Below are 25,346 nucleotides of genomic sequence, written 5' to 3' on the forward strand. Positions count from 1 at the left end.
CTCCAGATGTGAATGCACAAAAATCATGTTAGATGAGAACAGTAAAAGTTATCAGCTGCACAATTTTAGAAAGTTTAATAACAATAGATATAGAGGTGAGCGACTGCAGTTAGATTTTTGTAAGATAGGTAATATCATGTTCATAATGCTTATTTCAAACATATTAAAGAGCATGAACAGTTTAAGCTGCACTGTGTAACTTTTTGGTGGGCAGTCCATCACCTGCTTGTGGATATGTCATTACTCTGCCTGGAATTTCCACAGTGTGACATTAAACAATTCTACCTTACATTTATTCAGTTACAGGTGGTTTTATAGCTCCAAAATACCTAGAAAACAGACGTTCTGACTGTGAGTGGGGTTCCCTCTCCACAGATCTGACCTGTAACTTGGTCTGATTGGTCTCCATGAAGATAGAAAGGTTTAATACTACACTGTGAAACATCCAGTCAAAGCAAGGACATCCCCATGAAGAAAAGCATTTGACTGACCCTCTACCAGAAAAGTTACACAATGCACCTTTATGCAAAAACTGCAATATGAACTAAAGATGCACCAACACCAGAAAAGATATCAGTGCCCGTACTGAAAAACTGTATTTTATTAATTTTGACTGATAAAAAAACACATTTTTACCAACTTCAGCTCAGTCAATATTAACATGTGATATCTAATTTTAAAGAATTACAATTAGATTTATGATTTATGTTTTAATAATATGACTCTGTTCAAACTTCAAATTTTAAACACATCCAGAAGAACTGACAAAAATGAAATATGAACTGAAAAATACAGATCTTTATAGAGATCTAAACTACAAGGCAAGCAGTTTTTATGCAAGATATGACAGGATAGTTTGTTGTTTGTGGAGGAAATTATGGTACTTAAAAAAAAAACAAAAAACATTTAAAACTATTGGGATAGGACATTTTAAGTTTTTTAAACTTCATCCTACTCCTTTTGAGGTCCCAAATATGAACATGCACTTATCCTTTTTTTTATTTTTTATTATTGTTTATTTTCTTTTCCCTTGCTCAAACAAATAAAATGAATAAAAAGATTGCAGCTAGCGTTCATTCAAATTACAATTTCAATTTGATTGTGATTCATCCTACAACCCTAAATTGTACCTGTACTCAAAGTGCAATTTTCGATTTGAGCCCTATCCGTGTATATACTCTATAGGCAGAGGAGGGAGAGTTATTCTTAGTCTTCAAAACCAGGCCAGTGTGGGAAGTCTAACTGTCGTCTTTCATCAGGGCAGACACTGGTGCTGAGAGGTGCCAAGTGAAGTGCCAGTCAGTGCCATGTTAGTTTAACTAAGTGTAGCATAGCATATACAAGGGCAAATGAAACAGAACCATGTAATTTGTACTGTGTGGGAGGCAATAACTATTATCCATAATGAGGAGGGACACTCATTTCCTTTAAGCCAACGCCCACTGTACTGTTTATATATACTTAGACTGGTTATACTTTGTGTTTTGAGGGCTTTAGTTAAAGAAGCACTATGCAACTTCTCTGGTGGAGGGTCTGCCACCAGCTGGTTTCCATGGAGATTTTGTTGCTTTGTCTGTAATAAACTTATCTATCTTCCATGTGTTCAATTTAGGGTTGTCAAAAAAGTAAAAGTAAATAAAAGTATTGAAAATCAGATACTAATCAATGCTAAAACTAGTAAAGAAAGTACAAACTCATTTAAGCAAGTATCTTGAAAAAACAAAACAAACACACACAAAAAAACATAACTGAATAAAAATACCCTTTCTAAACAGATGAGATTTATCAGCACTAGTGTAAGACCGCACGGTATAATAACACACAAAACTGCAATTTTACCTAAAAAAAGAGCTTTTAAAATTATCTCAGTATCGAGTCTATCCTTAAGTATCAAAATCAAGTTTGAAATTTTTGTATTGTGACAACACTAATCTAACTCTCCATTTATATTGCTCAAAAGTGCCATAAAAACGAGCTCATTCTCATTTTGAGTGGGTCGCCTCTCTAAAGATCTAAATTAACTCTCTGTGCAGATAACATTCCATTCTGTAGACCATTCTTACCCAAAGCAATAACATCTAACTTGGAAACAAGTAGGTGACAGACCGGAAAGGTTACACAGAGCACCTTTAAAATGGAGGATCCGCTGTCAGCTTTCCTCACAACCTCTTATATATAGCTGAGATATTTTATTACTTATTTTCTATTTTATTTTTATAGTTTTATAATTATGCCTTACTTGACACCTGTTTCTTGCTATCTTTTTTTGCTACTGATTTAGAATGTTTTATTACCATTTATACTTTTTTCTTTGTTGCTCTTTGTTATTATATTATATTGTGATGTGTGAGCCACTGTGTCCAAATAATTTCCCTTGTGGATCAATAAAGTTTGTCTAAGTCTCTATGGAGCTGTTATTGCTCTGCCTAGAATGTTCACCAGTAAAGTCTGGGGTTCACTGCACAATTTTTTTTGTCTTATAAGATTGCTGGATGTCACATTACATGACGTGGGGAATTTAAATAGTATGACGTATACATATATTATACACATCTATCTCCATGGAGACAGAGGGACAGGAGGCTCCACCAGGCCAAGTTACAGTGAAGATCTGTGGAGAGACCACGCCGCTTACAATAAGAATCCATGTTTCTGTGGGTATTTCTTAGCAATAACAGTACTTGAAATTGGAGCAAATGCAAAGTACTTAAGTATAATGCTGTACTGTGGAACATTCAAGACCTGTACCTAATGTATTTGTATGCATTTAAAAATACATCACAAAGACATTATAAAGTTCTTACTGAGTAGTTTACTCATGTAAGTTTCAACAATATACACATATAGTGGTGATACAGAATAAATAGAGATAACTGTTTGGCATCTTTATAACTGTCAATGTTAAAATAAGTTCTTATAAAAAAAAAAGTCTTATAAAAAATAACAAGATTAAATATTTACAGATGATACTAGTAACCTAAAACTAACCAATAATACATTCAAACTTGATGCTAAATGTTAGTTGATACTATCTGGACTTACAGATAAGATCTGGTCTCCTCTCCGCAGCTCCCCGCTCAGGTCGGCCGGTCCTCCAGCCAAGATGAACGACACAAAGATGCCCTCTCCGTCCTCTCCGCCCACGATGTTGAATCCCAGGCCGGTGGAGCCTTTGTGCAGTACCACCTTCCGTGGCTCTCTGTACAAACAGGTCAGATAGTACATGAGATCAGGGGAGTCTGTGGGCTGGAGCATGGTGGAGAAGGAGAGGAGATGGAGGAAAGAGGAAACAGAGGAGGAGAGGACCAGACAGGTACAAGATCCGAGTGTGAGTGAAGCTCCAGATACTGAGCTTCAGCAGTGACTCGCTCCACAGGGGACGCTGCTCCACTTTAGCGTCACTGTCCCACATTCACTTTTGACAAGAGAGGATCCACTCTGTTTAACACACTTCTGATATCTTTGACCAAAACCATTTAAAAGTGAATGCTATGTCAAACTGTATAAATCGTGCTCTATTACTGTACTAAAATAAGGAACTACAATTACAAGGTTGCTAGTTCCTCAACCTGCATATAGAGGACACATACAGGGTTTCCTTATTGTCAGTAATGGACAGGCCAGGCCTCATGTGAAAGAACCTCCAGAACTCAGAGCGGCAGAGGCTGCACTAGCACTGATTAATATTGGCTGCTGGTGCTTGCCTGAGGTAGAGACCATTCAGATCAGAGAGATCTTTTATGTTTAAACAATTGGATTTTAGCACAAGAGCTGACAACCTAAATAAAAAACTCATGTGAATCAAAACACAACATTATAACAAACTACATGGTCATCATGTCCATTGATTTTATGAATAAAATTAAATCAATATTACTATTGTTATCAGTTATATTTGATTCAACCATGCCTACCTTCATATCTGGGGACACAGATGGGTGATGTATGACATTTAAAATCAAATACTGTCCCTTTAATGTTGCATATGCATTTACATTTACAAACCAATACTAAAATATTATTGAGTAAACATGCAAAACACATTAGATAGCTAGAAGCTTGGCTGAGAGTGATAGGAGTTTGTGGCAGACATCAAGGAGCCATCCATTTCTGGTTATAAATTAATACTCAACAACATGAGGGCACACTGCTTCATCTTCTGTACCACACTGCCACCTACTGGAGGATTTCTAAACTACATAAGCAGTCCGTGGCATACTTTACATAGTATTGAGTCCTCAAGGCTTTAATGACATTTTATTCAAATATACATATACATTATAATGGCTGCTCTGGGCATACAGGATGCAAATCACAGCAAACAGCTTACATATTTTTTGCTACTTGCTACTTCCCTTCTGGTAAAAACACCACTAAAATGAACACAGTCAACAATTTATATACCTAGATTGCTAAATCTTTTTTGCATGTTTCTCCACATATCCTCCAGGGACAATAATCCAGCTAAGGCAGTCCTGACCAAGACTAGCTCAAGATCTGGACATGGGACATCTGCTGCTGATGAGGTGCCCCAGTGGGACTGAAGGATGGGACATATGCTGAGAATAAATTTCCCTATGGGGATAATAAAGTGTATCTTAACCTGAACACTAGATTGATGAGTATTGATAATTTGCAGCTGATATCATCAACATTCCCTGGGAGTGTGAAGTTAACTTAAAGAATTATTCTGTTAGAAGCTCTGTTACTCAAGTTAGTGACTTTAATCTGATCTTTATTTTAACACAATAGGACAAGAAAGACCTGATTTAGTTGGAACTATCTGAGCTGATTTGTGCTCTTAAAAAAACACATAAAATTACAGTTTTTCAGTTAGTCGGATTAATCTGTCAGAGAGACGCATGGTCCATTCACGTGAAAAACAAACATGGATGCTTACATGACTCGGGTAAGAGAAGTTATTTGGTTCTTAATAATGCAAACATTTTCAAGAGGCAATGTCTTCTGTATTTGAGAAACACATGCTACAAATTAGAGGCTGTGGTTGGACAGTTTCAAGTTTGGACAGAGGATTTTCACGCTCTATAGTCCGATAGGAGGGACTGGCCGGTAAGGCAAAACAATAGTGCACCTTTAAACTAATGAAATATATATTGAAGATTAAAATAAAGTACTGCTAGAATATTAAAAGACATTTCTAGTTTCCAGTTGGTGTCCCATTTTATATAGCACCTGACTCCTCTTTCTACTGCTGAATAACTCAAGAAGCAATCTCCAAGCTGCCAGTGGTGCCTTCTTATTGTTCGACCCTGACCGCTCCTCTCGGCCCACAGCACTAGGTCAGGGCAGGGAAATATACGCTCATTTTTACTTCGCACTGGAGGAGAATAAAAACATCACCAGAGGATGATTTAAGGGGCGCCGCAAAGCAAGACGTCGCATACTTCATAAAGAGGACATAAAACTGGACCTTTTCTAATGGATTCATTTATCTGCTCCTCAACTCATTATAACTTCATAAATAATTCAATTCATGAGCTGAAACTGTGATGTGTTTAGGCAAAGAATAGAAGATTATGCATGGTTTTATACGCACATTCTTTGTAACTTATTATTTAGTTTGGGTTGATACTTTGCAGCTGATATCATCCACATTCCCTGGGGGTGTGATGCTAACTGTAGGCACTGTTCTGTCTGAAGCTCTGTTACTCCAGTCAGACATTAATCTGAGTTTTCATTTAAGACAATCTGAAAAGAAAGAGATGACTTGCATGAAATTACAACAAGTGAGCTGATTTAAACAAGCCTCTCACATGTAAAATTACAGTTTTTTAGTTTGTCACTCTCAGCCTTTTGTTGAAAATCAAAGGATCAGGATCATAAACGCTCATATTGATCACAGGCTTCTGAAAATGTGTTTCTTAAATCAACATTTTTCTTGATTTTTCAGACAATCTTAAACTTTTTGTCTGTGTTTGCTAATGTGTGCATTGTATCACCATAGTAATGAACATTCCCATCTATAAACATACACGTTAAACACCCCCAGCACGATGTCACTGCAAAATATCAATACTATAGGAAAAAAATTTATCACTTTATCATGTAACTTAATTCATTTATCTTATTAGCCTTAATAAAACATTAGCTCAGACTTATTTCATAATGAACAAACCAAGATTCAATCAAAAAGAAAGTGAAAGTACCCACTTCAAAAAACTTTTCTCGTGACAGGCACAGAGTATCAAAGAGTCCACCTCATGCAGCAACAACGCATGAATGTTTTGACAGTCCATTTCAGTTTCATGCATGAAAGAAGAAAAACTCAACTAATTTGTGTGTTAAATAACAAAATGTTTTAATTTTCTAAACACACTGTCAACTTTTTGACTTTTGTCAGTCTAATAATGATTTAATCCTGCTACAATCTGGTATTTATCTTATTGTGATGCAGTGTTTTTCTGGGAAGCCTTATCCTCAAAGAGACCTGACCACTTCTCTTATTGGTCAATCTGGATCATTTTGAGTGACAGGCAGATTGATTTAACCAATCACAGTGGAGTGTAAACTCTCAGTAGCAGTAGATAGCTCTAGTTACCCCTTAATGTAGGATAAAAAGAGACTAACTGCATGAATATTGATCTAATCTAATCTCAAAAAAATCGTGATGCGATTTATTTATTTTTTTGTTGGTCAGCCCACTCTTAGTCTCAATTCTTCACCCTCCAGCATCTATAATATAATACTCTTCAGAAAAATTAATGAGAGGAAACTATTTCACTACACATCACCTTGCTCATTATACATTTGCAAAACTTTTCTAACTCTAAAAAGTCATGATGTGATTTTTTTTTTCTTTTTGGCATACAGCCCACTCCAAGTCTCAATTCTTCAGTCTGTATTTGTGAATGATAAGCCCAGACCTGAGCCTGAAGGGTGAGTAAGAACATGGACAAAAAAACTGCACAAAATGAGACAGACACACAGCAGCTCAGAGACAGAAGCAGACACCATGAATACAAAGGGAATATGTTCACATAGACCTGAGTGGATCATGCTTTTTCAGTGGTGGAAAGTACAAAAATGAACATACTGTTCTCAAATTAAACATTTTAGCTCTCTGTAGTTGACTTCAAGTGCATATAACAGGCTGAACTGCTAATTTCACTGTAACATAGTAAACATAATTACGGGCAGCTGATGTGACATTTATTTTGGATAGCTCCTTGAGATACGTCATCCCTTTTTCAGTTCTGGTTGGTGATTTCCTTGCATTTTGGATAGAATATTCTGTGTTAATGACGTAGATAGAGGTATTCTGTTGTAACGACCTTGCTGAGTCTAATGTAATGTCTGCTACATTACATTTATTCAGTTATAGGTGGTTTGTAGCTAAAAAATACTAAGAAGAACAGGCATTCTGACAGATCTGGGTTGCCTCTCCACAGATCTGACCTATAACTTGGTCTGGTTTGGTCTCTCTTGAAGATAGAAAGGTTTAATGTCATACTGTGAAACATTCCAGACATAGCAATAACATGTCCATGGGGAAAAGCAATGGACGGACCCTCCACCAGAAAAGTTAAACAATGCACCTTTAAGTCTTAGAACTCACCACTACTTCTTGTATTTTTGTACTTTTATTCTCCACTTGTCTCCCACTATGTGCCATTTGACTAATGTACAAGTACGCTAAAAAAAAAGCCTGTCATATGCACTTTAAGTAACACAACTTCGTACTTCTTCCACCACTGCTTTTTCACAGCACACGATGGGTCTGAGGAGGACACAGTGACAGTGACGGTGATGGTGTGGAATACCTGCTGAAATCCAAGTCAGGGTACAGGCTTAAGTGATAGTTGGGGAAGGGGACGGAGTGGAGCAGGCTTTTGTCGCCCTCTAGTGGGGAAAAGTGTCGGGGGGAGGGTGCTTTGTCACATAGTTTGTTCACAGTGCTGTAAACGGGTTCTGGAGGCCTACAGTGGAGCGAAAGACAAGAGCAGAGACAGGTTAGTGCATGGACACACAGGGGCCAGAGAGAGAAGAGAGATGAGAGAAAGAGAGAGGAAAGAGAAGAGAGAGAAAGAGAGGCGCACTGGGAGAAGACAAATGAGACATAGATATGAGACAGATATGGCGGGAGCAGTGGTATAGACACACAGCATTGGAATAGCAGGGAGAAAATTGTACATAGAAGACGTTTGACATGGACAGAATGGTGATTTTAAGCTTCCTTTTGTTTGGAATATTAAACTAGACTGGAATATTAAAGGGCCCATGTTACACTATTTTCTGATTTACATTATAATGTTGTTTCCTCATCACAAACATGCCTGGAGTTGTGTTTTGTTTGTCTTCTCTCAAACAGGAAACACTGTTCCAGCTTGTGATGCCATGTGGTAATAAAGGAAGAGCGCCACTGTGTCATTAGAATCATTTGGATGATTTCAGCCCTGGAAATGCCAATCTCTACTGAACAAAAGGTAAAATGAGCTGTCAACTTGAAAACTACCGCTTCATCTTCCACATCACAAGGTGGAACAGAGCATTTTGAGTTTTGAAGATGTAGAAAGACTAATAACAAAGAATTACTCAAACATGTGTGAATGAAACAAAACGCAACTCTAGGTATGTTTTTGATGAGGTAACAACATTATAACATGACTTAAAGCTCACAAGAGTCAATTTTGTGTAATATAGAGCCTTTAAACTAGACTTTTCTGACTCTTTTCGAGGTCATGTTTAACTATTTTAATTCTAGATAATATGCTCAATATTCTAAATTAGCAAAAACTAAATTATTGCAACATTATTCTTTTTCCAATATATCTCCCACCTCTATTTTCAGGTCTCTATTTTCATGATCACAGATGACTTTTTCATTATTTTCATATTACTATAATTTAATGTGCCCTTCATTACATACTTTTTTATTTGGAGTAACAAAATATTAGCTGCTACTGTAGCTACTGAAAACACACTTTATCATTTTATATTTTTTTACTCTGTTTGCTGTTTTAAGTGGTGTTGTGTCATAAAACCAGTGAATAAATACAGCATAGGGATGGGACGGTTACTTTACAGTAAAATGTAAAGTACCACAGGCTAACACCAGAGAAAATACATGTAAGAAAACACTTTAACTACAGTGAAAAAATGCCATAGAAAGTTTCAGGCATGCAAAAGGCTCATGCACAAATTTAAAGGTCTGGTTTCTATTACAAAATCATGCTGGTGAATATATTGTACATGCATGCAGCAACTGACCAAGAAGATCTCACCTCAACTGGAAGTGTGAATCAAATCTGTGACTGTCTCCGTCATCTAGTGAGGAATTTCTACGAGGATGGACAAAGCAAGTTTACACAACCTAATAGCTAAATAAAGACATTGTATTATTACTTAAAATCATGCAGAGACGTTTGAACAGGAACACGACAGGAAACAGATAAGACAAAGCCAGGAATTCACAGTAACTGACGTCTTTGCACGAACCATCACAGTGTGTTATGTACGAAGAGGAAAGGCTGACCGGAAACAGCGCTAGTTAGTATTGTGACATAAAGACTGATTTAACATTCAACCAGGAGGACCAAAGTAAGCTAACTATGCAATAAACATACCACAGTGACTTCACGCTGGGGGTGTTCTACATGTTGGCTATGTCTAATGGAGGAATACTTTGGAGTTACCATGGTGATACAATGCACACATTAGCAATAACTACTGAAAAAGTTTTAAGATAGTCTGAAAACTCAAGAAAAAACACTAAATTGATTTAAAGAGCACATTTTCAGGAGCCTGTGATCGATACAAGTGTCAGCTAAAACAGTCAGAGTGACTGACTGAAAAATCAGCACAAATCAGCTTACACAGGTAACTACTATTTTTGGTCAGACTGTGTGAAAATAAAACTTAGATTAAAGCAGTGGTCCCCAACCTTTTTTGCACCACAGACTGGTTTTATGGCTGACAATATTTCATGGACCAGGGGGCTCTTAGGAACAATATTTTCATGGACTGGCAGCATACGGAAGGAGGTCCACACAGCGTATGGGAGGAGGCGCGGCATGGTTTAGTCCTGGTTAAATCCAGGGTTAGTCCTGGTTTTTCTTCTGTTTTAGTTCTGGTGTAGTTCTGGTTTAGTGGCCTGCACGGAGTAAGAGAGGAGGCATGGTCCACGCAGCATATGCAAGAAGACACAGTCTATGTGACATACGGGACGAGGCACAGTCCACGCGACATATGGGAGGGGGGCTCATGCTTTTGTGGCCCGGTACCAATCGACCCACAGCTTGGGGGTTGGGGACCCTGGATCTAACAAGTAATAGAGCTTCAGACAGAGCAGTGCCTACAGTTGGCATCCCACCCCCAGGGGATGATGATGTTAATGATGGTAGCTGCAAAGTATAACTCTAAGAGAGATTCACTGTTTTTGAAAGAAATATCTGCAAATGTTGAAACTTATCATAATTTGTTAGAGACTGTCTCCACAAACTTATAAATCAGTTTTATGGTTTATGTCCTTTCAGCTGACAACAATCACGTCTTTGGGGTTGAATAATGGCATAATTTCCCAAAGTTATTGCTGCAAAAAAATCACTTTAGTTTCCTTATGTTGATAGAGAAGATGTTTGTGCCATTTTTGTTTTATATAGATAGATATGGAGATAGATCTCAGATTATTTGTGCTCTTACACAAGTCTCTCACACATATAATTACAGTCACAAGCTTTAGCTAGTGTTATAAAAATCTTTACTCTAGTCTTTACTCTTTTACTGGGTTTAGGTTGTTGATTAATGGTCATGGGTTGTGCAACTAGCTAACTAATAACTTGCTCTAATCCTGCTATCTTAGACACTCTGCCCTTGTGCCTCCATAAAACAACCCACTCTTTTTCACTGATAAAATTTCAAAACTGTTCCATTACTTTTTCATGACCTAAAGTGAATTTCCCATGACTTTACAGCACCCTACATGTGTACAATTGATCATACTTTTAGGGTTAAATATGAAATGTTAATCCTTTCCACTCACCTTATGGTTTGGTCTTATAGTTTTTTAACATTCAAAATACTGTCAGTGCATTTATGTCATCTCTTTTAAACAAAAGGCTCATATGTTTAGAAATAATCATAACAGCGTAATAACTTAACAGAACGCTGTAGTTGTGTGAAAGAGATACTAAAATTCCATGACTTTTCCGAAACGTTCATTGAATTTACAAAATTTCATGACTTTTCCAGGCCTGTAAAATTACAGTTTCAAATTCCATGACTTTTCCAGGATTTCCGTGACTGTGGAAACCCTGATAAAAGTCTATTTCTCATGTTATTGCTAACTTGTTATTCCACTGCTGTATCTTGACTTGCATTGACCTATCCTTGGAAGAGTATTATGTCTTAGCCTGTGTACTTGCATCATTCATGTGCCCTGTAGGCTATAAAACCTCTGTACTATCTTATTATCTTAGGCACTGACTCTCTGTAGCAGGGGCAGTTAGTTCTGTGATTGTGCGCACAATTGCTTCAATAAATCAGAGTCCTTGATTTAAGACAACCTCTTTGGTTTTTATAGATTATAGTATAGAAATTCCACAACACTAGCATTACTAACAGTTTTTCAGTTGGTCACTCTCGTCGTTTTGCTGAAAATCAAACTCCTAAACAGGACCGTGCTCTTTAAATACATTTTGTTTGTTGTTTCTGAGTTTTCAAACTTTCTTAAAACTTTTTTGTCAGTGTTTGCTAATGTGTGTATTGTGTCTCCACGGTAACTACTGAACATTTCACAACAGAGATAAATGTAGAACACCCCCAGCGTGAAAATATCAGTAGCAGCTTGAGCAAAAAAAGTCTACTATACGGTCTACTAATAAAGTTGCAGATACAAATACACTATGAAAGTTTATTTTTACATAACTCTGCACAATATTTCAGTTTCACAAGTTGACCTGCCCATCCACCTCCTGTCAAAAAAACACTTTAAAGAGTGGCTACGATAACAACACCTACTAAATTACACACAGAGGCCTTCTATGACAGTCCGAGCATCTTAGGAGATAGATCGAGACCATAAAGTCTTAAATAAAGAGCTTGGGAGATTTTATGTGGGCTTATTCACTGTCACGTCTTCACTGAATATATTAGCCGTCCTTCAAGCTAGGGTGAGCCATTAATCATATTCAGAAATGCACTCAGCATCTTAGATTGAAGATAGGGGGACTGTCTCAAGGCGACAGTGAGGTGAAGTTTTCTCTTGAATGATGTTTGAAATGGTAGACACTCAATACTTCCAGATAATTTAGTTTAGATCATTTTTTTATTCTCTTGATGACGATAAACAGATATTATTTTTTGCTATTTGTTAGGAATTGCTTAAAATTTGCTTATATATGTCTTGCTTCCAGTTCTTATCAACTCTCTTTATTTGCTATTCGAGAGTTTTCCTGTATAAGGCCGTTCACTTTCAAAACCACACAACTAAAACATAATCATTTTTAAAAATTTGTCTTTGCAGGTATTTTTAGGAAACCATCTATTATATTTGAAGTTGTGACATTTTATTGTATTTTGCAGAGCTAATGCTAATAAAGAGTCAAGTTAGTGAATATAATTTTTAGTTTGTGTGTGTGGACCTGCTCAAGGACTGCAGATGGAGAGTAGCCACAGCGAAATAATCCTTTCTTTTTAAGATTAATTCCCTGACAAATAAAGGATAAATTTAACTAAACTCTTAAAATCTTATTATTAAAATATCTTGCCTACTTCTATCAGAAAGCAATGATAACAGCCTATCCATTACGGACAAAGCTATTGCTGCAGTGATCCAAATAGGAAGTGAACATGGGCGCGCTTCCAGCTCCATCAACTCTGACTCCAATTGACTTAACATTGAAAAACTGTCACCCTGTCTCCGTAATTGCTGAGCCTTGTCATTTTGGACATAAAATTTTAATATTAAATGGACAGTCCAGAATATTGGACATAGGACCTCATTTCCTAGTGAGCCAGAGTGTTGGGGACGTGTGGAGACACTTTTTAAAATATTCCATCTAGTCCTTGTATTTGCAGAGGTCGCTGGTGCTAGGCTAGTGCATGTCAATGGCCATAGTTATCCTGCCACTAAAAACAGTCTTATGCACTCGACAAAGCAACCGAAGCAACTCTATTATTATGCCAGGCGATGTAAATTTCTGTGTTGACAGAATAATGTTTGATATAAAACTAACCTTGCATCGCATGAATCGTCGCATGTTGAGGGACTATTTTCTCAGCAGCAGCGGAATTTTACTTTGCCGGCAAGATAGGTGCTAGGTGATATCAGTCTGCTGCTGTCGAGCTTTCTATCAGGAAGCACAACTCGCTGCTGCTGCTCAGACATAAATCCTTCAAATGCAAGATTAGTTCTATTTCTAAAATTATTTTCTCGACACAGACATTCACATTGATAGTCTGGAGTAATAACTGATTTGCCTCGGGTGCACTGTGGAGTGGTTAAGACTGTTTTTAGTGGCAGACTATCTATGCCTTGCCAGGCTGGCGCCACCTAGTATCTCCGTCTCAGTTTCATTTCTCTCCAGCGACTAGGTCAGGAATCGGAATACACTAGACAGTTTGCAAAAACCCTGGAAGTGCGAGTTCAGGCACCAGCCAGTCAGCGAAGAGCCATACATTCAGTGTTGGCAACGATTCCTGAGTTTGAGGATTTAAAGCCAGAACAAAGAGAATGTTTGGTGAGTTTTATCAAGAGGAAAGGCGTTATTGCCCTTCTTCCTACAGGATTTGTGAAAAGCTTAATATACCAGTTAGCCCCAAATAGCAGCGATTGCTTACATGAAAAAAAGTACCTGTCTACCATTGAGTGAACGAATCCTCATGCTGCGGTCAGACGTGTATGAAGTGAAACCGGCTGATGAATCAGGCTAAACTATGGCCATTGACACACGCTAGCCTCGCACCAGCGACCTCTGCAAATACAAGACTGGATGGAATATTTAAAAAAGTGTCTCAACATGTCTCCAACACTCTGGCTAACTAAGAAATGACGTCCTATGTCCAAAATTCCGGACTGTCCCTTTAACCCGCTCTACATGATCCTTGTGTTTTTATTTTGCTATTTTAATCATAAATAAATTCCTATTCCTTAAAAGGGATTGAATGACAGAGACACAGAGACACAGAGTATAAATTAAAACGCTAGCTTGTCCAACATATAAAAGATTACTTTACTAAAACACCAAACTGATCAGACAAGACCATTGTAGCGGTTGTTACATGTTTAATATCCAGCTTTGGGACTGAGTGGGTTGTGAGGGGCGGCTGGGGACAGGTCTGGACAGTTGGCTTGGTCTCTCCTGCTGAATCATTCAAACAGAGTGGAGCTGAAATGAGCCTCACACTCACACTGCATCAGAGCCAAACGGTGACCTTGGAGAGACCCTCTGGTGCTATTAAGATTCAGAGAGGAGACTGCACAGCTGGCCCGTTGCCATGGGGATAATTCATAATTTTACTCTGTGAACTTGGAAAAACATCACAGCGAGTATATAAATTTGCAATTTTGCTTTGGGAAGTTTTGACAATCAGCCCTCATTAATCAGAAGTGGTGGCATTTAAGGGGGTTAATAGTTCATTTACCCGTGTTACGGCTGTTTGCCTTTAATTGTTTAGTCTATTAATCAGCTATTTTTAATTACGATAGTCAACTAATTATTCTTTTAAGACTATAGGATTGAAGGGTCCTATATTATACAAAAATGACTCGAATGGTTTTAACTCCTGAAAAACATACTTGGAGTTGTGTTTGAGTAATCTTTTATTATTCATCTGTCTACATATCCAAAGCTCAAATGCTCTGTTCCACCTTGTGATGTGATTAAAGTTAACAGCTACAGTACAGCTTTTGTTTAGCAGAGATTGGCAATGGCAGGGCTGAAATTATCTAAATGAACTAAGTGAACTTACTTTATTATGATATGACATGACAAGCTGTTTGAAAGAAGAACTCAGCCTAAATATGAAGGGTTTCTGTGTAAAAACATGTGTGAATGAAATAAAACACAACTCCAGGTATGTTTTAGATGAAGAAACATTAAAATGTAGATCAGAAAAAAGCATAATACATACAATTTTTAGTTGACCAAGAATTTTTTTGTCAACTACAGTATAGTGCAGCTGGGATAATGATCATAAATGTGGTTAGCAAATAGTAGTCATCAATGCAAAATTCAAACTGGACCACTTTCAGTTCAAAATCTATACATGTGGGTCTGTGAGTTTATCAATACCTCAAAAATTCACCAAGACATGATCAAGTTTGTCTCAGAAATAATGTGTGATGTGCAAAATTGCCTTAATTGAAGCCAGAGTCAGATTGTCTATATAAAAACAACAATAAAAAAAACTATACAACTAAACTACTAACTATACAAAAAGAATAAATAAACAGTGAAGAAAAACAAGTGGTACTTATTACACATATAGGCTTTTGTGTAGCGTTCGCCTGCAGGTGAAGTGACAGAGTGCAGTTCGTTAGCACAGTGCTAATCTGTGAGGTCATTAGAGGAGCAGAGCAGATACTAAACCTCTTAACTCCAAAGAGAATGGACCCATAATCCTTCACTCTACACAGCTTTAGACAGGCTCCTCTGTTACTCTCCAAAATGAGCTTTTGTTATCGCCATTCGCACAGTTTGTTTGGCAAATGCTGTGCGAAAACCAAAGTATTTGTCTGTGCTTCAGTGATGAGCTAATCTATGACAGCCACAACGCAAAGAGGATTTTATCATTTCTGAAATTTGTTGAAGAGTTAGTACCTCGCAAAGTACTTGAGTGAGTTATACTGTATGCCGTATACTGCACAACAATGACTATATCTACTGACTGTTTAACTCAGGATAGATGGAGCATTAGTTTTGGAAGCACTCAGTAATTATCTGTATTATTTATACTTTATTTTTTTATTTATATGCATCTGTATTTCTTATTTGTACTAGTTATTTTCTGTACTATGATAAGATTTGAGCCGTAGAGGGTTAAATAAAGAACTTCTATGACTCATTATAAATACGATGAAACTACTACTTATTTATTGCAAGTCGTGTTTTGAACATTATTGTACGGTAAGTATTTTTGGAATAATCTTGTTTTAGTTCATTGTGTCAGTGGCATGAATTAGTTTCAACATTATCTTTTAGCATTGTGAAGCTTTATATTGCACTTCACATGCACAGAGAACCAAGAAGCACACTGTGGATGGCAGTGTTTAGGAAAAAGTACTAAAGCAAGAACTGCCTCAGTTTGGTTTCATTTCTCAGATGCCATGATCGCAAATTACAAAACAACAATGCCACAAAAACTATGGTAAAAGGTCCAGAGGTTACCCACCAACTAATAAAAACATGTCTACACTTTTCTAAAAGAAGAGAAATAATGATGTGGAAAATGATGCTGCTTCTCTTCACAAAAACAAAAGTCTGATGCTACCACAGCGAGTTAGCTTTTCCATTTCTGCTTTGGACAGAACATGTCTCTTAACTTTTCACCCTAATCATGGTGCTATTGTGTGGGACTGAGTTGCCCCAGGCAGCGAGAAAAATAATGGCTTTTTTTAGGGTGAAAGAACAGCACAACAAGTATTACTTCACCAAAGTAATCTAAACATGACAAAAGAACAATACAAAGTTTGACAAATGATACAAAGAAAAAATGACAATTTCAAGTCTGTATTTTTTAAATGTTAGTGTGAGTTTGGACTACAGGGGGACACAGGAGGGAGGGGACACGTCTACCTGTTGTTCTAGTAGTTTGGTGAGAAGGGTAATTACCGTAAGAAGGAAAAACCATCCAACCTGTTTATATCCTCTTCCCCGAGTAAGTGCTTAGGGAGTGGGGAGTAACTGCCGGGGGAGATAGGGGGGAGGCCGGACTTGTACTCCAGAGTGCCCGTGTTGATGGGGGACGAGATATGGTTTTCCATGGCTGGAGAGAATGCTGAGAAGAAAGAAAGAAGACATGATTTACACAACTTTATCAAGATCAAGATACTGAATAGTTTATGAATAAATAAGAATAAAACAGTGTACTCACAGTGTGTGATATCAGGAGGCCCATAGGGATCTGATAGGTACACATTGGTGGGTTTGCCCACCTTTAAATACACAACGTCCGACGTGTTTTTCAAAATGGCGACGGCCTCTTCATGAGAGACCTCCTCCAGACTGTAGTTGTTCACCTGCACAGAGGACAGCTCCGGTTTACTCGGTGCTTTCTTAAACAGTGCTGCATCTCTGCTGTTTGAGCGTGCACTGGGACAGATGGTGTTCAGCTGAGATCACAACACTACCAGGTAATTTAATTAAGCATTGACTTAAGTAGGGTGCCATCCTCTGGACAAAAAAGGTACTGAAAATATTTCAGCAACAGCCCACTACTTCAACTGTAAAAGAGTTCCAGTAATATAATTCCATCAGTTCATTGTTCTGATTGAAAACATGGGAGGAGAACTGTCAGCTACAAACTCATTGCTCGGTTGATGCACAGAGGCTGGTCCCTGGACTCAGCATTGCTCTCACAAACAGTAACAGCTTGTTTTTATCCTGAGGTGCCCTGGAGGAGCTGACAGCCGTATATGCACAGTCTGCACCAACAGCTGATAGAAAGTGCACTTGGAATATATTTGAATGTTTTAAAAAGACAAAAACTATTTTATTTTTCTGGATTTACAGTCGGTATGTGTAATGTGGAAAAATCAGTTGATACATAAACAACTACTTATTTCTATTTTATCACTGTTTTAAATACATTTTGAAACATTTTATAATAACTACAGTTTTACTATATTTAACAAATACATGAGTTATAATAAACAAATAGTTTATTAAAGGTCCTATTTAACACAAAATTCTTTAAACCGTGTTATAATGCTGTTACCTCTTCAAAAACATACTTGAAGTTTAGTTTTGTTTCTTTAAATGTCTGAGTAACTCTATAATTAAAAGTCTTCTGTGTGTCTACATCTCGAAAGCTCAAAGTGCTCTGTTCCACTTTATGATATCACGTAATGAGAGTTTTCAAGTAAACAGCTCCTTTTACCTTTAGCTCAGTAGAGCAGTATCAGAGCTGAAATTATCCAAATGATTCTAGTGAAGGTGTATGGATTTTAAAACACAATGGAACAGCGTATTTTTTATTTGAGAGAAGAACTAAAACTCAGAATATAAATATGCAGGGTTTGTGTGGTACCATACATTTTAGTTACACTTTGAAGTATATTATAAACGTAATGTTACTGACCATTAATAACCGGTCTCCAACTTGTAGTCGTCCGTCTTTCTGTGCTGCTCCTCCATCAATGATCTTTGTCACATAAATACTGTTATCTCCAGGAATGTGCTGGTTCCCCACTCCACCTGCAATACTGAAGCCGAGCCCTGTGTGGAAAACGCAAGGTTTGTCAGATATAAAATGGCATCTATCAGCTTTGGAAAGTTTAAACAGGAACAAGCTGTATTTATTCCCAAACGCTGTGGTATTGTCTTTAATATTAGGGATGGGACAAGATCGCGTGGCACAAGATCCCACGACACAAAATCACCATAAGACCAGTGAGAGTAAAAATGCTTGTGAGATTTTTTTTCCCCATGTGTTTATATTTGGATTAGGCAAAAAGGGTTAAATTTTGGTGACTTAAATCTTATAGTTCCAAAAAGCACTACTAGAATGGCAAAATTTGAAATATTAAATTAAATATATAAAAAATTCTCAGGCCAAAATTGAAAACTGAAGCACAAGATTTGCATATTAGGACTAACATTAAAATTTTGTATTGTCTTGTTCTCATGGGCACAGTCTCGTATCTTGTCTCGTGGAAATTGTGACGTCCCACCCCTATTTAACATAGTTTAAAATCTATTCCTAAGTATGTACTGAATAGAGTAGCTGGTATGATACCTTTTGGTCCTTTGACGAGTTTAATTTCGAGGATGGTCTCGAGCATCGGCCTGCGTCTCCTCACATAGAGCCTCACGATGGAGCCTGCCACCTTCAGAGCCTCCACGGCTTTACTGTGGGACACTTCAGACACGTCAGCGTCATTTACCCGCAGGATGCAGTCATTTACCCTGAAGAGGAAGAGGAGATGAGCTGATGAGGATAATTACTCATCATTAAGTGCAGCGCTGATCTCACACTGTTTCACTTTCTCTAAATCTGCAACTGTTTTTTTACGTCACATGATGTTAGAGGCACTCAACTTTTATTTGGACTGAAAATACAATTATTACAATTGAAAATATGTGCTTTTGACTGGGGCTATAAGCTTTCACGTCATTAGGCCAGTTTATTTCTTGATAAAGTGTTAGTCATGCATATTTTTAATTAGTTGGCTAATTATTTTATTATGCAAGGCTATTTTAAGACTGTAATGGTGTTTAAGAGGGACTTGTTTAACAGCATAAATCATCTCACCTGTTGTAGTTAAAGTCTAACTTGAGTAACAGCTTTTTTTTTTTTTTTCTCACATTCATATTCAAAAGATTGGATTTTTTTGTTTTATATGGTTCATTTCTATGACAACCATCCTAATTTTCATCACTTTGAACCCATGGATTGCACTTTACAGGCCGCAAACATGAACACTCACAACATTGCGTGAATGTTTAATAATGTTCAAAGAGTAGTAGCATTATGTTACATACTGTAGCTTTGAATGTTATTTTTACTCTCCCTGTGGACATCTGCATATGTCACTGCGCAGTCATCAGCAGTGGACCATGTTTACACACAGTGGTGACCTGTGAATCACGAGATCAGCATTTAGCGTGCTCTCAAAATAACATCTTAACATCTGCGCGAAAGAAAGAAAGGCAGACTGTGTGTACGGCTGTAGATGGGGGAATGCATGTGGGTACAAGGGGAAAAAAATAAAATCGGCTCAGTTTGAACCCCCCCGAGCAGAAGACCAAAACATCCCCGGCCTGGATCTGAAGGACGGTGGTCTCCGGGGGGCACACAGGGACCAGCTGAGACCCTCGCACTCATACAAGCTGCACTGGATTTAGAGGGAAGCAGAGCGCAAAATCTGTGTATGACAAATAGTAGCACGAAGAAGACTTTTACCATATGTATTATTGTTGTTTATTACCCTGGCAACAAAACAGAACTATAGAACTGTGACAATTAATCAGAATAATCAGGACTATTGCAGCATTTCACATAACGTCATAACACTTTATAGCCCGATAATATTTAAAGCAGCCATATTTCACTGTTTTCTTATCTATGTTATAATGTTGTTTCCTCATCAAAAACATACCTGGAGTTGTGTTTCATTCTCACATGTTTAATGCTCAAAATCTGCAATACTTAGGCTGAGTTTTGCTCCTAGTTTTCCACCTTGTGATGCCATGTTGTACTCCACTGTGTTTTTAAACTCCAAACACTTTCAACTAGAATCATTTGGATAATTTCAGCTCTGGAATTTCCAATCTCTACTAAGACAAAAGCTAAAAGGTCGCCCTTAATTTAGAAACTACCACTTCCACTACCACTTTGAGCTTTGGAGATGTAAACAGACTAATAATAAAGGACTATTCAAACATGTGTGAATGAAACAAAGCACAACTCTGTATGTTTTCGAGGAGGTAACAACATTATAACATGCTTTAAAACTCCCAAGAGTCAATTTTGCATAATACAGGACCTTTGTCATGTTTTATTTGACATGTGAAAACACAAAAAAGACACTAGACATTTTGTATTATTCTACAGACGACCTGCAGCTTTGAGAGCACTTAAAGCCCTGGCAGCAGTTACTTGAGTGGAGTGGGTACATTAAGTATTCTTAGAGCCTTTACTGTCCCGATGCTGAGACAGGAAGTGTGTCTGGCTTCATAATCCCCATCACACCTGCCCTGGTCCCAGCTCAGATTAGACCCCTCCATAAATAATGCATTAGCCCCATTGCCCACCGTGGACTGAGCGGCCATCAATTAACTTAAGTGTGATTCAGGCTTGGTTCACTTCTCTGCAGTCTTTGCCAGATTGACAGTAATGCTCCCAACAGGAAAACAAGGGCTGGCTGGCTACCAAAACTAGCATTATCCATCACCAAGGCATAAAAGGGTTAGCGTGCTAATGATGATATGAAAAAAAATCATATCAGAAATCCTTTTACTTAACAAAGCAGTGGGGCATTTGGCTTCTGATTTGAATTCATAAACCACTTTCCTGTCAATTACAAATGGCCCGTCTAACATTTGGTGACACTTTGTAATAACTACACCTTGATTAGCCTTAATTAGACTTAAAAGGGCCCATGTTACACTATTTTCGGATCTGTTAGAATGTTGTTCCCACATCAGAAACGTACCCAGAGTTGTGTTTTGTTTCAGTCACAGATCGTTAAAACACAAACCGTGTATATTTTATAATTTTAGATGAGTTCAGCTCAGGAATTGCCATTCTCCACTGAGTAAAAGATAAAAAGTTGCTGTTAACTTGAAAACTACCGCTTCATGACATCAGAAGGTGGCACAAAAATAAAACAAAACACAACTCTAGGTATATTTTTGAGGAGGTAACAATAATCAAACATGGCTTAAAGCTCACAAGAGTCACTTTTGTGTTATATAGGACCTTTAATAATACACAAAATTGCCATGAAGAATGATTTAAGCTTAGAAACAACTTACTTAATACCCTAACTGCTTAATTAAATAGTTACTAAGCTCGTTATTAGACTCATTCTTAGTCATTCTCAATAAATTATTTGTGCATTATGAACTCTATATATATACATATATATATATTAAGTTTCTCTGGATATATTAAGTCTATATATATAAAAATATTAATTTTATAGCTTTACATTGATGGCCTCAGAAAGTTATGAAATGTGTTTATGAACTCACTGCAGTGAATAATTTGGATAATACTCAATTATCAACCCGAAACCCAAATCCTGACCTTAACCAACTTAACAATATTAACAATAGCTCTTTGTCACTGGATACTCTACTGCAGCTAGCCTTTCTTGTAAAAATCAGGTACAGTGCCTGTGAAGTGGTGTGTAAAATTCATATACCTCTTCATCACATTCTAAAACCTGGAAATAAACTCTGCACTCTAAACATTACATAAGAAACTATATTCATTATTCATGATGTACAGATGCATGGTCATTTTCACTTGTGTTTTCCATTTATGAGTTTTACAGGCTTGAGGAAAAATAGAGCCTTTCTCTGCATTATTGGTTCAGTGTTGACAGGCACTGCTAAAGAGTAATGATTAAGTTATATGGCTGCGTTTGCTAATATGTGCCACCGTGGTTACTGCTGAACATTCCACCATGGAAATGCACGGGTAACACCCCCTGTGTGATGTCATTGCAGAGTATCAATAATGTTTAATAGTCAATAAAGGCAATACTTGTTTTGCTTGACCAAATTCCCATAAAAAGAGTAAATAATGACCCAAATCAATACCCTGATATTATTCTTATATAGATATTCAGATAATATTATGTCAGTACAACCAATCTGTGTTAAAACATGATTTCAAGTTGTGGTTTAAGTATCAGACAAATGTGAAATTACTGAAAAATAAAGCAGACAGAAATGTAAACTCTTATTTGGATGACTTTTAGTTTTTTATCAGGTGTTTTTGCAGTATTTCTTCTTATTAACAACATACTATATATTCACATTTTGCACATCTTTAAAACAGCTTTCACAATATTATCATTTTTATCTATAATCTGCCCCCCTGCATTCCCACATGTAATCCTAAACCTGACACGTGCTTCCCTTGAGAAAGCCCTTCACCGCTCTGTGATAAACGAGCTCACATTGTGTCCTTGTTCCTTGATAAACTGCAGGAGGATGTGAAGCTGTATCCACACATCTGTGCGTTTAATAAAGACGGTTACAGGCTGAGGCTCATGTTAGGTTGGGTGCTGCTGCTATCAGGGCATCAGCTCACAATGAGGTCCTGCACTGTAGAGGGCATCTGGGTTAAATCATTCAAGATGGATTATAATTAAAGAGAAATCCTTGAGAAAGTAGAATAAGAATTTAAACTATCCAGAGGAAATTATGTTAACGGTTTTATGCATTTAATTAATTGAAAATAAAGTTTATAAGGTCAACTCAACTTGGGATTCCATACTTGTCAATACTGTATTCATGTCTGCTGATGAAGTTTCATGATGAAGTTTCACTAGTTTATTGATATTTTACAGCTGATGGCTCAATATTCCCTGGGGGTGTGATGTCAACTGTACGCACTGCTCTGTCTGAGGCTTTGTTAGACTTAATCTGATCTTTATTTTAACACAATCTGACCAGAAAGAACTGACTTGGCTGGAACTACCACAAGTGAACCGTTTGTGCTATTAAACAAGCCCCCTTAAATAATATTACAGTCACAAGCCAGCATTAGCCAACAACTTTTCAATTAGTCACTCTCACATTTTTTGTTGAACATCTAAAAAGGACCATGAATGTTTGCATTGAACACAGACCTCCTAAAATGTGTTTTTTCTTGAATTTTCACACCATCTTAAAATGCATTTATTTCCGTTTGCTAAGGCGTGCATTGTGTCTCCATGGTATCTGGTGAATATTTTGCCAAAAAGTTCATTAATGCCCTGTATAAAAATGCAGACCTGAGTAGCTCTGCCACTTCACGGTGGAAAGTTATGTTGGGCTCACTGGAGGCACTGCTCTGTCTGAAACTGTCACTCAAGTCTGACTGTAAAGAACTGACAACTACAAGGTGAGCTGATTTGTGCTGTTAAACAAGTTAGTCACATTCACATTTTTTAAGAAAAATTCAACACCTAAACTTAGGGTGACCAGATGTCCCTATTTACCTGGGACAGTCCCAGTTTTGAGCCCAACAGATTTATCCAAAACCATTGATTTATCCCAGTTTTATACAATGTCCCAGGTCTCCCAGTTTTTGACCAATCTGATTCCTGCCATCAGTCTAGGCATAAATTGTCACTTGTTTGGGTAAAATACAGAAAAAATGCTTTAAAATGACCAAAACACAAAGAAAATGTGACAATACTGACTCATCTGTTAGTCAGGAATTGGCCAAGTACATAACGATTTTCCTAAATTATGCACTTGTTTCACAATTTTATTATTACCAAATGCTCCAAACCGGGGGTGTCCCAATTTTGATTTTGAAAAATCTGGTCACCCTACCTGCACTGTTTAAATGCATTGTTGAAAGCCACTCTGTATATCGTCAAAAGTCAGCTAAAGTCAGATAGCCAAATCATTGCTACTTATTTAGAATTTATTTATTATTACCATTTATATATTTTTTGTGTACATCTAAGTAGGTTTGAATGAACAGTAAAATATTCAGTTAATCATTTCCAATATTCAACTGCAGTTCTTACAACCACAGTGGGACCAACCTGAGCCGCCCGTCCTCAGCTGCTGCTCCTCCAGGAATGATCTTTGTGATGAAGATTCCGGGGTCGTCTCCGATGTGAGGATTATCTGTTCCCCCAGCGATACTGAAGCCAAGCCCCGAATTCCCCTACAGACAGAAGACAGAGTATTTTAAAGGGCTCATACTACACCATTTCCTCATCCATGTTATAATGTTGTTTCCTCATCAAAAACATGCCTGGAGTTGTGTTTTTTCTTTCATTCGCACAAGCCAGACTAATAATAAAGTCTTACTCAAACGTGTGAATGAAACAAAACACAACTCCAGGTATGTTTTTGATGAGGGATTATATAATTTGCAATTTTTTGCTCTTGGCTTTAAATCTCCAGCACAGGCCGATATTTTGTTTTGGTTCCCTTGGTCCCAAAAGAATACACATAAAGTTTATTTGAACACTTAAATCCAAAGAGATAACTACACCAAACATGACTACACAGCTTTCTTGTAGAATGGTCATAAAAAGGGGCTGTGGGTGAGTTTATAGTAATTTGAAATCATATACTTTGGAGAATATACTCATAATCTGCCCTCCTTATCGCCTCAAAAATATTTGCAGAGCTTATCAGCCATTGTGTCATGGTGTTAATTTTCATTGAATTATTTTATTATTCTTGACCAGGTTTTATATATATTTCTCTAGTCGTGTGTGTGTTTCTAGTTTTACTTCCTGCTGTATTGATTGTTTGCCCCACCCTAAAGTGTCTTTGTTGGTTCAATTGTCATTATCAGTTTCACGTCTGTTTGGATTTTGGTGTTGGGTTGTTCTTTGTTTTATTAAACAACTTCAGAAATGCAGTCTTGCATTTTGGGTCCTACTTCTGCTCTAAACGTGACACATTGGTTTCTCTGGGTTCAAAACAATCATATCAGCATCACCCATAAAAAGTCAATCTCTAATTTACGCCTCTCACAGG

General features: G+C 37.3%; 1 protein-coding gene across 1 annotated transcript in view; it reads right to left on the reverse strand.

Annotated features, from left to right (window-relative positions):
- The window catches only part of dlg2 (discs, large homolog 2 (Drosophila)), a 140,079-nt gene that overhangs the window by 17,644 nt on the left and 97,089 nt on the right, over positions 1–25,346 (reverse strand). Inside the window, exons 7-12 of the mRNA XM_055148468.1 lie at positions 24,395–24,519; positions 18,916–19,085; positions 18,259–18,395; positions 17,053–17,197; positions 16,815–16,956; positions 3,043–3,199 (exon numbers count right to left, since the gene is read on the reverse strand). Coding sequence (XP_055004443.1) covers positions 3,043–3,199; positions 16,815–16,956; positions 17,053–17,197; positions 18,259–18,395; positions 18,916–19,085; positions 24,395–24,519 — 876 coding nt within the window. The remainder of the gene's footprint in view (positions 1–3,042; positions 3,200–16,814; positions 16,957–17,052; positions 17,198–18,258; positions 18,396–18,915; positions 19,086–24,394; positions 24,520–25,346) is intronic.

The sequence above is a fragment of the Boleophthalmus pectinirostris genome, unplaced genomic scaffold, assembly GCF_026225935.1.
Source record: "Boleophthalmus pectinirostris isolate CB_2022bp ecotype Guang Dong unplaced genomic scaffold, ASM2622593v1 HiC_scaffold_12, whole genome shotgun sequence".
In the NCBI taxonomy this organism is placed as follows: Eukaryota; Metazoa; Chordata; class Actinopteri; order Gobiiformes; family Gobiidae; genus Boleophthalmus; species Boleophthalmus pectinirostris.